Source organism: Erpetoichthys calabaricus, chromosome 10 (genome assembly GCF_900747795.2).
Source record: "Erpetoichthys calabaricus chromosome 10, fErpCal1.3, whole genome shotgun sequence".
Taxonomy (NCBI): domain Eukaryota; kingdom Metazoa; phylum Chordata; class Cladistia; order Polypteriformes; family Polypteridae; genus Erpetoichthys; species Erpetoichthys calabaricus.
In genome coordinates this window covers 66,142,674-66,155,991 of record NC_041403.2, presented here as the reverse complement: position 1 = coordinate 66,155,991, position 13,318 = coordinate 66,142,674, and the positions used below count along the sequence as shown (strand labels likewise).

Below are 13,318 nucleotides of genomic sequence, written 5' to 3'. Positions count from 1 at the left end.
AGCCCTTTTCTGAACACTTTCACATGATAAAACAATTAACAAGAATCCTTCCTGTTGTGAAACATGTGGTGCCACAGTACCACTGCTTCATGGATCAAGTATCCTGGACTTCTCCCTGTTTCTGCCTGAATTTTCCTCCTACTAAGATCATTTTAAGTAAAATCCATGTCAAATCCACAGCAATTTCTTTATTTTTACAAACTTGTAAACATATTAAATGTATACAACATTTCGGCTGATGAACTGAAGAGAAGGTTTGAAGGAAGATTGGCTGTTTCCCCAAATGTGACGTGTAAACAAGAATAAAACAATCAACTTCCTTGTCAAACAATTGTTTATTGTGAGTGTTGAAAGAACAAAACATAGGATATAGTAAACCAATAGGATGACATTTTGGAAAATAAGCAGGTTACCCCACCCACATGTAACATGTGAATCACCAAACATTCATAAAGTTAACCCCCTTTTTGACAGTCCTCTCAAAAAAAACATTGTTCAGTGCAGTCTTGTCTAGGGATTGAACACGGGTCACAATTAGGACATTAACAAAACAAGCCAGAGGGGGCGTAGAAGGGTCACGGACCACACAGACAGCTTTCACAAATCAGGCATGTCTGACACGTGAAAGCAAATAACAAAATGTGGCAAATGTGGCACTCTTCAGTATTTAGCCGCTCCTGATGGATGCCAAGGGCCTTCCCTCATTCGTTACTCTGCTGCTGCTTCGCTCAGCTTATACTCTGAACTGCACCCATCCAGCAGTTGATGGAATTCTTGCTGGTTGGTTATAATGATAGATTCAGAGTCTTACTGAGTTTTGGGACGTAGTCAACATTGGATAACATTTGGTGACAAAGTATCCCTAACTTGACACAGATAGCAGACGCCACTGATTTCTGGCTTTTTAATACTTTACAGTAATAAGGGACAATTTGGAAAGACTGTTACTACCGGAGTCTTGAGACATCACATTTATGTTCTGACCAAGTAAATGAATGGCTGGAATGAACTACCTGCTGTATCAGAAATATGTGAAAGCATACAAGTCAAAAAGCATTCACAATTATTTTAATTTTTTTTAGTTGTGGATATTTTGTAACTTCCCCTTATATATTTATGGTTAATCAAAAGGTGCATTTTTTAGCTAAAGTAATTCCACTTCAAAACTGCAGAGGTCAATGAGCACAAATGCTCTCTTTCCATGTATGATACAGTGATCACTTATTCGACATTCTGTCTGTTATTCTGAATGGCTCCTTGTTTTCTGTTTCTTTTCTTCTCAAAGTGCTTTAGGGTTGAAGAAAGTCACACAAACAGCAAACACTTGAAAGGGACATGAATGTCTGTTCAAGATAGGGGTGCCTATTTGTGCCATGATGTGAACAAGTATATAATAATAAAAACAAAAGAAAGGTTGATTGCATTTCACAATCCTTAATAAAAATAATTAAAGTGCATGAGTTCTTTTAATTATTCACATAATTTATAAGCAAAATAAACAACAAAATACAGTCAGTCTATTATTTAATGACAGTGCATTCCCACAAGATGCCACAGCTAAAGATTTTCAGTGGGAATTGAATACCATGCTGTAAGTGCTATCATTTCAGCCATTTTTCCCACGGAGTATCTCTGGCTGGCATGAAGGCTGTTCCGTCTAAAGAGTTCAAAATGTCTGAGTAAAGCAGCCACTCTTGTTCTTTTATGGTCTTTCAATTGCTGCAGCATTAAGGCAGCTTATTGGGATTGTGTTTTTGATTTCTTCCAGATTCTCAATGTCTTTGAGGATGTTGCTGATGTCTTGGTTGAGGGAAGCAATCCTGGCTCTTTGTCTGCTTTGAGCATCCTTTAGGGTTTCCAGTTTGGGTCGGAGTTGGTTGTTTACTGACCCCCTCATCTGGTTTACTGACTCCTCCATTTTCGTCAGTCTTCTTTCATCTATTTGGCCCGGCTGATCTAAAGAGAGAAGGATTAATCTGTTAATGCCTCTGTTTTGAGGGAACACCTATCGCACAATGCTGTAACAAATGTTTCTGAGTGTTGTCGAAGAGCGAGGAAGTGCAACTGATGTCTAATTCATCCAAAATATAAGTTACCTGTACTGTGAAATGCCAATTAATACAACACTTAAAACAGACGTTCTTAAAAAAAAGAATCAAATAATACACCACATTCAAATTGAAACATTGTGAAAAATGTCCTTTCTATTGCAGGGTTTTAGTGGGACACAAATAAACTGCACCACAAAGCCCCTCTGGTTCTGTAAGTTATAAAAGTTCTTTTTAAAAATGTGAAAACTACCAACATGGATGCAATATAAGTATTTTAGTAATGTCTCGGGGGGAAAGTGCCTGAAAATGGGCTGAAAGAGAAGTTGTCTGAAGGTGTGGATGATGCACAAGCAGAAAATGAAACAACTCCAGATAAGGAGCATCTGAGAGCATCAGGGTCTCGGTGAAACAGATGAGAGGGGAACATTCAATTTACACTAGAATGATGGACCTCAGGGAGACAAGAGAGGACCACCTCACAGTAACAAATAATAAAAAATAAAACACAGCCTGATAATGAGTGTCTGCAAAACCCAGCGGCTTGGAGAGCACAGCGAGTGCTGGAGCCAATACGCTGTGTGGACACTTACCAAGTTGGTTCAGCAAGTCATTAATGACCGTCAGGGTGGAGGTGACAGGAGTTTTTATCATCTGTGCATTATTGAAGGCTCGCTCAGCGTCACCAAGGGCCTGTGACAAAAACAAAATTGGTTGCATTCTTTGATCTGCTTGATTTTATTTCTTTAAAAACAATGTGATGAATGGCTACACTTTAAACAATGGCTGGGTTTAAACTTATAGCAATACATCAAATAACATTCTCAGACCCACTAATCCCAGTTCAAGGTGGCAGGGGGTCCAGCACCTACCCCAGCACCCGATTAATTTGTAAACATTTCTATAATTTTCACAGATTTGTATTTGTAGTTAAGGAATTAAAATAAATGTCTTCCTGCACATCCTCACAAAGAGCGAAGAGCAGGCAGTGGCCCTTGAATGCTAATCTGCTAAAAGCAACATGGCTGCAGTTTTCTTTTCAATCAATTGTTGTCTGATGTCCTTAATTATCTGAATGCTGTTCTTAATCATTTTGATGAATGACCAGTGTGCGGTTTCATTTTTATAAAATACATATTATGGCTCACTTGATGTTTTCCTGAACTCGTCAATTTTTCTAAATGTTTTTTAAAGCAGACATTTTTTTCTGATCCCAACAATAGTCAAACTGATAACACTTTATAATACCTTTCATTAATATCTCTTTTAGAAATGTTATAGAATGCCTGTTCACACCTTTAGATTATTTACTACATTCATTAATTGCAGATCACAGTGCACTGCCTAATCTAAAGTTGCAAATCTTCATCTATTTTAAAGTTTTAAGGATGTAAACAAGTATTTATTTTAAAGTGTTACCATTGGATTAGGATTAAGTAGACATGGAGACCACTTCACTGTGGGGCACCTTATTACTCCTAATGGCCATCCTATGTGACAAGGAGGAATTATCTAAATGGAAAGGGCACCATATACACTAAAGATTGTGTGACTGAAACATTACTGGGCTTTTCGGTACCAAATAAACATATACTGCATATACACTACCAGTCAGACGTCTGGACACGCCCAGAAATGTTCATGATTTTGATAGAAACAAATCTGTTTTTTGTGTCAGAATACTGTGTAAACATATCTCCAAGTCATTACTACTGTTTCTGCTAACTATTACTGCTTGAAAGGACTGGTTTATTATTTACATATGGCTACAAAGCCCCATTTTCAGCAGCTATTCCTTCATGTGCCCTAATGGTCCACCCCCTTACTTTGTCATGTGTAAATACTAACTGGTTATTAGAGAAACCTTTCTATTTGCATTAGCAATGCTGCTATTCTCTCCCTTTGGGTTGCAAGGTACTGGCATTTCTAAAGTTCTTTGGGATTTTCTTACAGAATGAAAGTTATTCCATGCAACAGATTGTCAAGAAACTGAAGGTTTCATACTAAAGTATCTATTGCTGTCTTGAGAGAAGAAGACAAACTGAAGAAGAAGGCCCAGATGGGCAACTGCGTTAGTGGAGAAGGCCATGAGAGTCTGTAGTCAGGTCCTCCGCTGACTTCTTCCTTAAATACAGGCCAAAAAGCAGTGCTGTCTGCAGCAGGGAAAGACGACTCCAGGAGGCTGACCGCAATATGCTTTTCCAGTCATCTTCCATCCACTGTTGGTGATCTTTTGCCCAACTTTTTTACCATTTTATTTTATTTGCATGTTTCAGATGTGACTTTTACATTGAAACTCTGCCTTGAGGTGTCGTCCTTTCTCTGTTGTAAAGGGTATTTGGCGTGTATTTAAAGAAGAAGTCAACTGAGGACCAGTAAGGCGAGTGTTTCTCAAACTACAGATTCTGATGCTCTTTTCAACTTACACAGTAGTGAATCTGCACCTTCACCTTCTGTTTATGTCCTGGTTAGAATTTTTATGCCATCTTCCATCAAAACAGCAATAGACATATTTATATGAAATCTTCAGATTCTAGGCAAACTGTTGCATGGAATAACATTCATTCTACAAAAACAAAAAAAACAGGCTGACATGTTTCTTGAGAAAGGTGTCTAATTTTGGTAATTTTTGAACGTGAAGCTGACCTTTAGGAATGCAGCACATTCCACCCCAAGTGAAAAGAACAGCAGGGTTTAGCAGTGCTGATGCAATTATAAAAGTTTCTCTAATAACCCATTCATATTTAAAATGACTAAAGAAGGATGGTATCTTGATTTAGAAAAAGGCATCAGTTTCTAATAAAAACAAAAACGTTTTCAGACTTGTTATCGGTAGTGTGTATAAATCAACATAATCTTATGTATAAACGTCTACGCGTAGAAATGTGTGTGTGTGTCTGTCCGGCCCGGAAGTGAGCGGTGGAGTCTGGGTAACGGTCAGCTCCACCTCCGAGGATACACAGGCGAGGCCAGCACGTCAGCAAAGCGAACCCTCTGAGGAAGGAGTCACTCGCTTAGCCACTAATACAGAAGCAGCGTGGCGAGCACATCAGCAAAACGGTATCCCTTTTACTTTTCCTCCCGCCGCTAATGCACAAACGAGGCGAGCACGTCGACAACACGAAACCTCCTAGGAGAGAGATGCCCAGAGTAGTTCCTTTCAATTACCTGACATCTCTACATTTCATTTTTCTTTTCTGACGATTTCAAAAGTTTCTAGGACCGCACGGGCTTACACAGCTAGTTTTAAAATATCTTAAAAAGGGCAAATCACAAAGCCAGTTTTTCTGCAGCTCATAACAGTGAGTAAAAAAAAACACACTGAGTTAACAGTGCGATTATTTAACTGTCCAAAATGGCAACGGATGTAATACATTAAAACAAGCACACCCAATACAATAATGCAATGCTATTTTTTGACACTAGAGGGCACAGCAGTCTGCATGTTTCATAATGAAGCCCACCACTTCTTTTTTAGCTCCGTTTCATCTTTGTACGGCTGACTTACCAGGGTGGCAGTCAGATTGACTTCTTTTGCTTTCTGCTCCTCAGTATACAGGTTTCTTTCCAGTGTCTGCATATCCTGCTTCAGTCCATCCATATTAGCATTCAAATTGTGTGCATTTGTAAGTAAGTCATCTAAATTACCAGAATGTGCAAAGGACTGCTGTAAAATAAGAAAAGAAACTAGACGTAAGAAGAAGGAAATTAGCCTTTAGCATGTTATACAGATGTATTTGAAAAAACTGGACGTTTGAAAATGTTGGGTGGCCGTCTCAATGAGTTTGTTTCAACCTGATTCATATTTCGTAGGTGCTTGTCATACTTTTTATTTAGTGTATCATGAGTGGCTTTCCAGACAAGTGCATGCTGTTTGTTTTACTTGCAAATTAATTAATTACTAAGTCTTTCAATTTACAGTATGTTGTCATTCTCGCTACTCAAAGTGCTTCCACGCACGGAGGACCCGGGACGCAACCCTCCATGATCTCCTTGACTGCAAGGCAGCAGTGCTACCACTGTGCCATCTGCAGAGTTTATCAAAGCTGGGGAAGCCCAATCTCTCCAATCTTTGTAATTCGGATTAATGTTTTTCTTGACCAAAACTGAAACTTTAATCTGCAGCACATACTTACAAATCCTGCATTAACAAATTAAGAAGACAGAAAAAATATTCATTTAGTCATTTGTAGAACTCACTGGTGTAGAAAACGAAGTTAAACAACATCAATTTTTGGGACAAAGGAGGCAGAGGAAAAGTGGCATGACTGTTATGAATCCATAAACTGGGACATAATGAGGGATTGTACTTCAGATCTGAATAAATATGCATTAAATACCAGATTCATGAAAAAAATGGTTAATTGTGTGATATCCTAGACTAAAGCTGTGAATTACCAGTGACAACTGGACTTTACTGAAGTCCCAAGCATTTCAGGTCAGCGACAGTGACGCATATAACAGGTGCAGGTGTACAAATATTTACTGCCGAGTTGAAGCCACAATAGATTATATTAATCTTAGAACACAAGCACAATGCAGTGAAAGGACATTCTGAACATCCTTTCTATGGTAATGGTGAATTTGTGTGTATACTAAATGGAATTGGGGACTGCATCTTTATGCTATTAGAACCAGAAAGTGTGTTATATGGGTAAGATTCACCTTAAAGTCGAGAGATTGTGATCCCCCAAAGAAAAGCCCCTTTAAGAGAGTTTACATGTGTTATACTTATGTGCAAGATTTGTTGTCTTTCATTTTCTGCATTCCTCGACATAACGTGCAGCAGTTACCGAGCCGGCTAAATAATTGTGCATTTGTGAATGCTTACTAATAACTGTTGAGCCAAACTTGGTCAGCTTGCTGATTGAATATCATAATTCATATCTAGGTGGCAGCTGGCTCCTTAACTACACCCCTGGAGGTACATTGAGCAGGATCTCCTCAGCACTCTGTTTGTGTGGTCAAGCTGCACCTAACAAGCAGCAGAGATGACAACTTGCATGATGGTGTCCTACTGCACAGGTTCAGGAATATACTATCCCAGTTATACCATTTCCCCCTGTCCTCTCCCAGTGTAAATCTGGTTATTAGCATCCCCACAAAAGAAGCTCCAGCTCTCATTTGACATTTTTGCACTGAGTTTGCACATTCACAGTAGATTTTCATGGGTGCACCTTGGGCTTCATTTCTGTTCAAAAACTTGTGAACAAATGAAGCTCTGTCTCTCAGTTAACTGGTGAGACGCGTGTGTGTCTCTGCTTGAGCACCATCTCAGATGAATTACTTCCTTCCACCTGTTACTTAAAAAATATGTTATGGTTCCCTGTGACTCTGCATAATTTATTTTACATGAGATTTCATAATCGCAAAGATCTGTTGAGGCTGTCAGATGAATATTCTGCATTATAAATTCTGATCTCTCTTACCATGTCAATGAGGTTCCTTGCATTCCTTGCTGCGTTTATTGCAGAATTCACATTGCTTTCAGCAGCTCTCAGTACATCTGCTGCCTGCTGGTTATTCTGGTTGGCATTTTGAATCATCCAACTGATAGAAGGAATCTTGCTCAATGAGTCATCGGCTTCTGCCTTTTTTGTTATCATCATTTCATTGAATCCTAAAATCCAAAAGTGTCAGTGAGTAAGTTAAATCACAGTAATGGCCATGCGGTGGCAGCAGAGACATATGAGACTGGCATTTGCTCACCATGCGCTTTAGATCAGTGTTTCTCAATGTTTCTCAGCGGTTCTGGTATAGCAACCCACCCACCTTTTCCCATGTAAGTGTCTTCGTGAACCTTCAAGAGATGGGACTGCCCCCCTTCATTCACCATGTTTGTGTATGTGTAAAATAATTTAATATACATTATACAAAGCCTCCCACCTCTTTTGATAGTTCATAATAGACAATTTGCCCACCCCATTTTGTAGGCAGAAGTGTGTTCCAAAGAAATCCCGATTATTATTGTAGAAGTGTACCTTCAAGTTTCCCCAGGACATCCTCCAGGTTTCTCAGATTTATATGTCCCTCATTCAGAGCCTTGTCAGCTTCTGCTTTAGCATTGTAAGCTCTTGCTTGAAGTTTGTCAGCCAGCTGCAATTACATCATGAGTTCATGAAGACAATGGCAGTACATGTTTGAACAGAACTCTAGAATGCATGGCAGCTCAGACTCCTATTTATATTTGCTTCCTTAAATTGGGATTAGACAGGGATTAGCACAGAGTTCTTTAACCAAACTAAATGACTTGGTTCACAGTACGCAGTGCTTGATGGGACTGACATGGAAATGTCTTATTGATTTTTATACAGCTATGGCAATACAAGGGTTTTAACTGTACATGGCAAGTTACTGCGTTTATGCGTGAATTTCCTTTATGTAGCAGTGAAGAGCTCTTAATAAACTTTTAAAAGTCTCCTTTTGAATACATTTGAATAGATAGATAGATAGATAGATATACAGTATATGGCAGTTTTCATAATCAGCACTATCACTTAGTGATTTGCAGTAGCATCACTAATACTGTCAGAGAATCCACTAAAACATATTTTACATTACTGAAATGTTTATAGATTCTGAGCAGGTCATAGGTAACATTTAATTACAAATCACACCTAAAATAAGACGTTTCCTGCTGTCAAACTTGAAACTTCAGGAAATCTGATTGTTCATTATAGGAAAACCTAAGGGAGACTCAGATCAGATTATTTCGCTGAGGTTATTCTGTGTTCAAAACTGGACTGAGAAGCAAAGACAAAAATGTTTGGACTGTTGGACTTTAATATGCGTAGTTAAATGCTGTATGTTTAGATTAAGTCCATTGTATTCCCTGATAATACACTTTACATTGGCTCACAACGTTTGTGATCTGAATGATCCAATCTGGAATCTTTAACCCACCTCTCTGTCTGCGAGTCCTTTTGACATGAGATCTGATGCACCATCTTCAGCAAGCTTCAGCCCTCGGTTTAGTTGATCATATTTTAAAAGTTTTCCATTCACTGTGTTTTGCAGGTTTTGTGCATCCCTGTTGAGCTTCTTGAGGTCATTCTAAACATGGAATTGAGAAACCATTATGAGCTTTGTTAAAAGAGAATAACAATCATTTTGGATAGATAAATGAAAAAATGTCATCTATTGACTTTTAAAGGCACCAAAGTCAATATCCTCCAGCAGACCTCCCCAGTGCTGAGCCCACACACTGGTCGTCTCCTTTGAATTGCCATTTGTTTCACATTATGATGTTAACACGTATGGTGACTGAGAATGTGTGTCAGCTTGTTAACAATCCAAACTGAGAACAAGAAGCGATTGTCACTGCTGAGATTCTTGGCAACATTCAGTACTAACTCTCATATACAGAAGCATCAAAAGAGCTGGGTATTTTATTTAATTTCTGATTGCTTGATTTATTGTGATAATAATGATAATAAGTGTAATTTCACGCAAGTGTAATAACCTCTAGGCCTAATTTGAGGCATTTAGAACTCAAATGGCATCCCATTGTCTGCAGTACTGAAATTTGGCAACTAGTTGCCTAAGCCAAGTAACACCTACAAAACACCATTTTACAATGTATTTCTATATATATATATATATAAAAAATCCAGTGTCTCTGTCTGTCTGTCTGCTGTTCACGAGAGAACTATTTAACGTATTTAGATCAGGTTTTTTTCTATAAATCCCTTTAACATTCCAGTTGATTTTGCAACTTCTCTCATCGCGCTAAGAATCATAGCTTGATTGCAGGAGTAATATATTCGCACTAATCCGAGACAGAGGCTGCGGGCCGAGGGGTGGGGGATGCATGATGTCAAAAGTAGGGAGCCGTGCAGGGCCCTCCTCACTGTCCTGTTTCACTGCTACACGGGCGGAGCTGCAGGGGACAGCTAGTTGTTTATAAATTAAAATGATCATAATACATTAAAATTTAATTAATTCACCAATCCTCCAGGTAGGCTTATTACAATAAAGAGAAAAATAAAGTAAAATGAAAAAAAAGCTTTCTTATAATATTCCTGCTATGTCCCAGAAAAACCTTCCTGCCACTGTTCAATATGGACATTACACAATGGGTCCACTCTTCTACTGTGACACTGTATATTTTCTATAAATTATAGTGCATTTCTGAATTCGTATTGGAAGCCAGTCAGTGCTTTTATGGTTTTCAGGAGCACATAAAACCAAACAATGCCCACCAAACTGAAGGAATATTCGTATTTCTCCCATTGATGTTTCTTGCACAATTGACTGTGTATTTACATCTTTCTGGACACTAACATGGCTCCCAGTGGCAACATATAGAATTATATTGAAAGGGTGTTCAGTTGGAATGAGGTTGGTGAGGCAGAATGGGCACTAAGGGATGCAGAACTCTAACAACTGCCTTTTTAATGGTGACATGGTATGCAGTTAGAGAGCCCCTCATGAAGAGACTGCGCTGGGCCTACTTTTCCTTTCCCGTGCAGTATTGTAGATTTTTTCTGTGTTTGTGTATTATGTGTTTATTCGTTCCTTTTAGGTGCTGTGAAGGATGGCCGGCTTCATATTCCGGCCCTCACCCCCAGGCTGCCAGGAGGAGCTCTCCCAACAGCATGGATGTGCCCCAAATTCCAGCAGGGCCTTATGGACTATGTAGTTTTTATACACAATCCTGCCGGATACCTTGGGGACCACTGGGAGTCGCTGTTGGGAAGCCCGTGGACTCATATGTGCCCTATAACCTGGAAGTACGTCCTGGTCACGTGAGCAGGAGAGATGACGTACTTCCAGGTTGAAGAAAAGGACTTCTACCCTGACCCGGAAGGAATAAGGACTTGTGGGTAATGGAACAAGAACACCTCCGGGTCAGGGAGTATAAAGGACTCTGGGAAAGCCCAGTACACGGAGCTGAGCTGGGAGGTAGGGTGGCTAAGTGTCTGGAAGAGGAGGAGTGAGTATTGAGAGAATTGTAATAGTTATATGAGTAGTGTGGAGTGGAGGGTGCTTTGTGCACGTGCTCATTGTAAAATAAAGAAGTCTTGTGCTTTTACCTGGTGTTTGGAGTGGTACCTGAGGGTTCAAGAGGTGGACACACGCCTCTACTGCTACAGTGCCTATAGTCATCTTGTCTGTGTGACAGTCAGTCTGTCTGTCACCCCCACCAGAGGACTGACTTCTTTGAAATTTGGCACACTTATTCTTCAAAAGAATGTGTGGAGAGTTCAGTTTTCATTGAGATATCTCAGACAGAGCGCATGGTACACATTTTTGGTGTATGTTCAAAATCATTAATCTTATAACAGCCAGTAGAGTGCAGCGAAACATAGGGAATAGTAGATGTGTTTTTAGGTGCCTTTGCATTAAATGCCAAGCACCCATTGTCATAAGTATTTAAAAACACTGATGAATTTTGTGAATGTATTACCCTAAAACAGAGAATCATTCTGTTATCATGTTAATTCATAACTGATTCACTTACTGTTTCAAATGTACCTAGGAAGAGGTTTTGAACTTGTATATTGTCCTCTTTTACATGTCTGATAACCAAAAAACGGATCTCTTACACAAGTTTTTGAAACACCAGCAGTGTCTCACATGTGGGCAGGAGTTCGCCATCACATTAGCGGCTAGTGCAGATTTCTGCAATGCCAAGTCAGTTCTGCTGCTGCTTGAAGTCATACCAGGTAAGTTAAATGATCTTTGTAACCATAAAAGTAAGAAAATGCAAACAAGGAAAACAAAAATTCACTTAACTTTTCTGGAAATGAATCAGAGGACATACCATAAGTGTTGCTTTGTAATCTGTTATGCACACAGTGTATAAATATTCACAGTATCAGACCGTATCTAACCAAGTATGCAGCACAACTCCTGGCTCAGGCTTTGGTCGTATTATTATCTGACTGTGGCAACTCTCTGCTGGCAGGAGAACCATCTTGTCTCACTAAGCCTCTGCAGAGGATTCAAAATGCAGCGGCACGTCTGGTGTTCAGCCAGCCGAGGTGGTCACATGTCACTCTTCTTGTCTGATTACAACATTACTCCTTCAAAAACTCTCGGGGCCTACTGATGAATAGTGTCTGGTGATCCCACTTCTGTGTGGTATCAAATATTAGTCCAGACTCTTTACATGTGTAGCTCTTTACTGGCAGAATGAAGTGCCCACCTCCATTCAGAAATCTGACGTGTCTCCATGTGTTTAAGAAGTATTTGAAGACTTTCTTATGTGGTGAATACATGATATAGGCTGTTAGGTTTTTGTAAGCTAAGAATTGCAACTAGCTTGCATTTTGTTCTCATCTCTTCACTTGAAGTGATCAATTTTGTAACCTGTCCTGTAACACTTGTTCCTAAACAGTCCCCTTCACTTGGTAATGTTGACCATTTTCATAAGTTGCTTTGGATAAAAGTGTCTACTAAGCAAGTAAATGTAAATACGTTTTACATTATAGAAATTTTTCCATAACATTCAAAGCCTTCAAGCACACTGGAGTGTTACGCCATGTGATTAGGTTGTTGCTTTTTATTAATGAAGAAAACTTGAGTACAAATTCTGAAATATCTGTGACATATGACAAATAAATAAAATTGAATCCTTCCGAGGGTCACTGTGGAAATGCAAACTCCATCAGGCGGCTGGTATGGAGAGTGCCATAGTCTGGGGATCCCTGGAGGGGCCAACTTTTAGAAAGAAGCATTTGGAGACGGGAAGAAAGTTAACTGGATCCACTTAGGGCAACAGACATCATTAGTGGAGCCCCACATCGGGAGCCTCAAAACAACAGAAGAGCACCAGTCCCTTTAAACAAAAGCCTGACCTACCAGCCCTTGGATTTTATGAAGGGGTTCCAACCCGATCTTGACTGAATCTGTAGTCAGGAGTTCACGTTGAGGAAAAGGGAGAGGTAGTCAGATAAATAGAGCAAGAAAGACATATGAAAAGTGAAGGGAGAGAAAGAGAGCTCCTGAATTGTGTGTTTTTGGCAGTCAGTGATTGAACGTCAGTGCAACCAGGTCTAGTGTGAAAGAGAGCATTTCCTTTCCGTTTTATTAGTTTTGGGTTCTCCTTGTAATTATCTTTCCCCTTCATATTTTAAATTTCCTGGTTGGAGTGCCCATAAGGCACTTTGTCACTATACATTTATCTATGTACTAATTTCCTGAGCACATTTATTCAATTACAGGGTCTATTCTGAAATTAACTCAACAGCCTAAGGCACAATGTAGCAAACCCAGCCTGAAAATGATCAGGTCTATCACAGGACCAACTCATGTACAAATTACTA

At 39.4% G+C, this 13,318-nt stretch overlaps 1 protein-coding gene across 1 annotated transcript in view; it reads right to left on the bottom strand.

Moving 5' to 3' along the window:
- Positions 1 to 320: 320 nt before the first annotated feature.
- The window catches only part of lamc2 (laminin, gamma 2), a 44,037-nt gene continuing 31,039 nt past the window's right edge, over positions 321 to 13,318 (bottom strand). Inside the window, exons 17-22 of the mRNA XM_028811342.2 lie at positions 8,952 to 9,101; positions 8,030 to 8,144; positions 7,478 to 7,668; positions 5,557 to 5,715; positions 2,642 to 2,741; positions 321 to 1,956 (exon numbers count right to left, since the gene is read on the bottom strand). Coding sequence (XP_028667175.2) covers positions 1,703 to 1,956; positions 2,642 to 2,741; positions 5,557 to 5,715; positions 7,478 to 7,668; positions 8,030 to 8,144; positions 8,952 to 9,101 — 969 coding nt within the window. The 3' untranslated portion in view covers positions 321 to 1,702. The remainder of the gene's footprint in view (positions 1,957 to 2,641; positions 2,742 to 5,556; positions 5,716 to 7,477; positions 7,669 to 8,029; positions 8,145 to 8,951; positions 9,102 to 13,318) is intronic.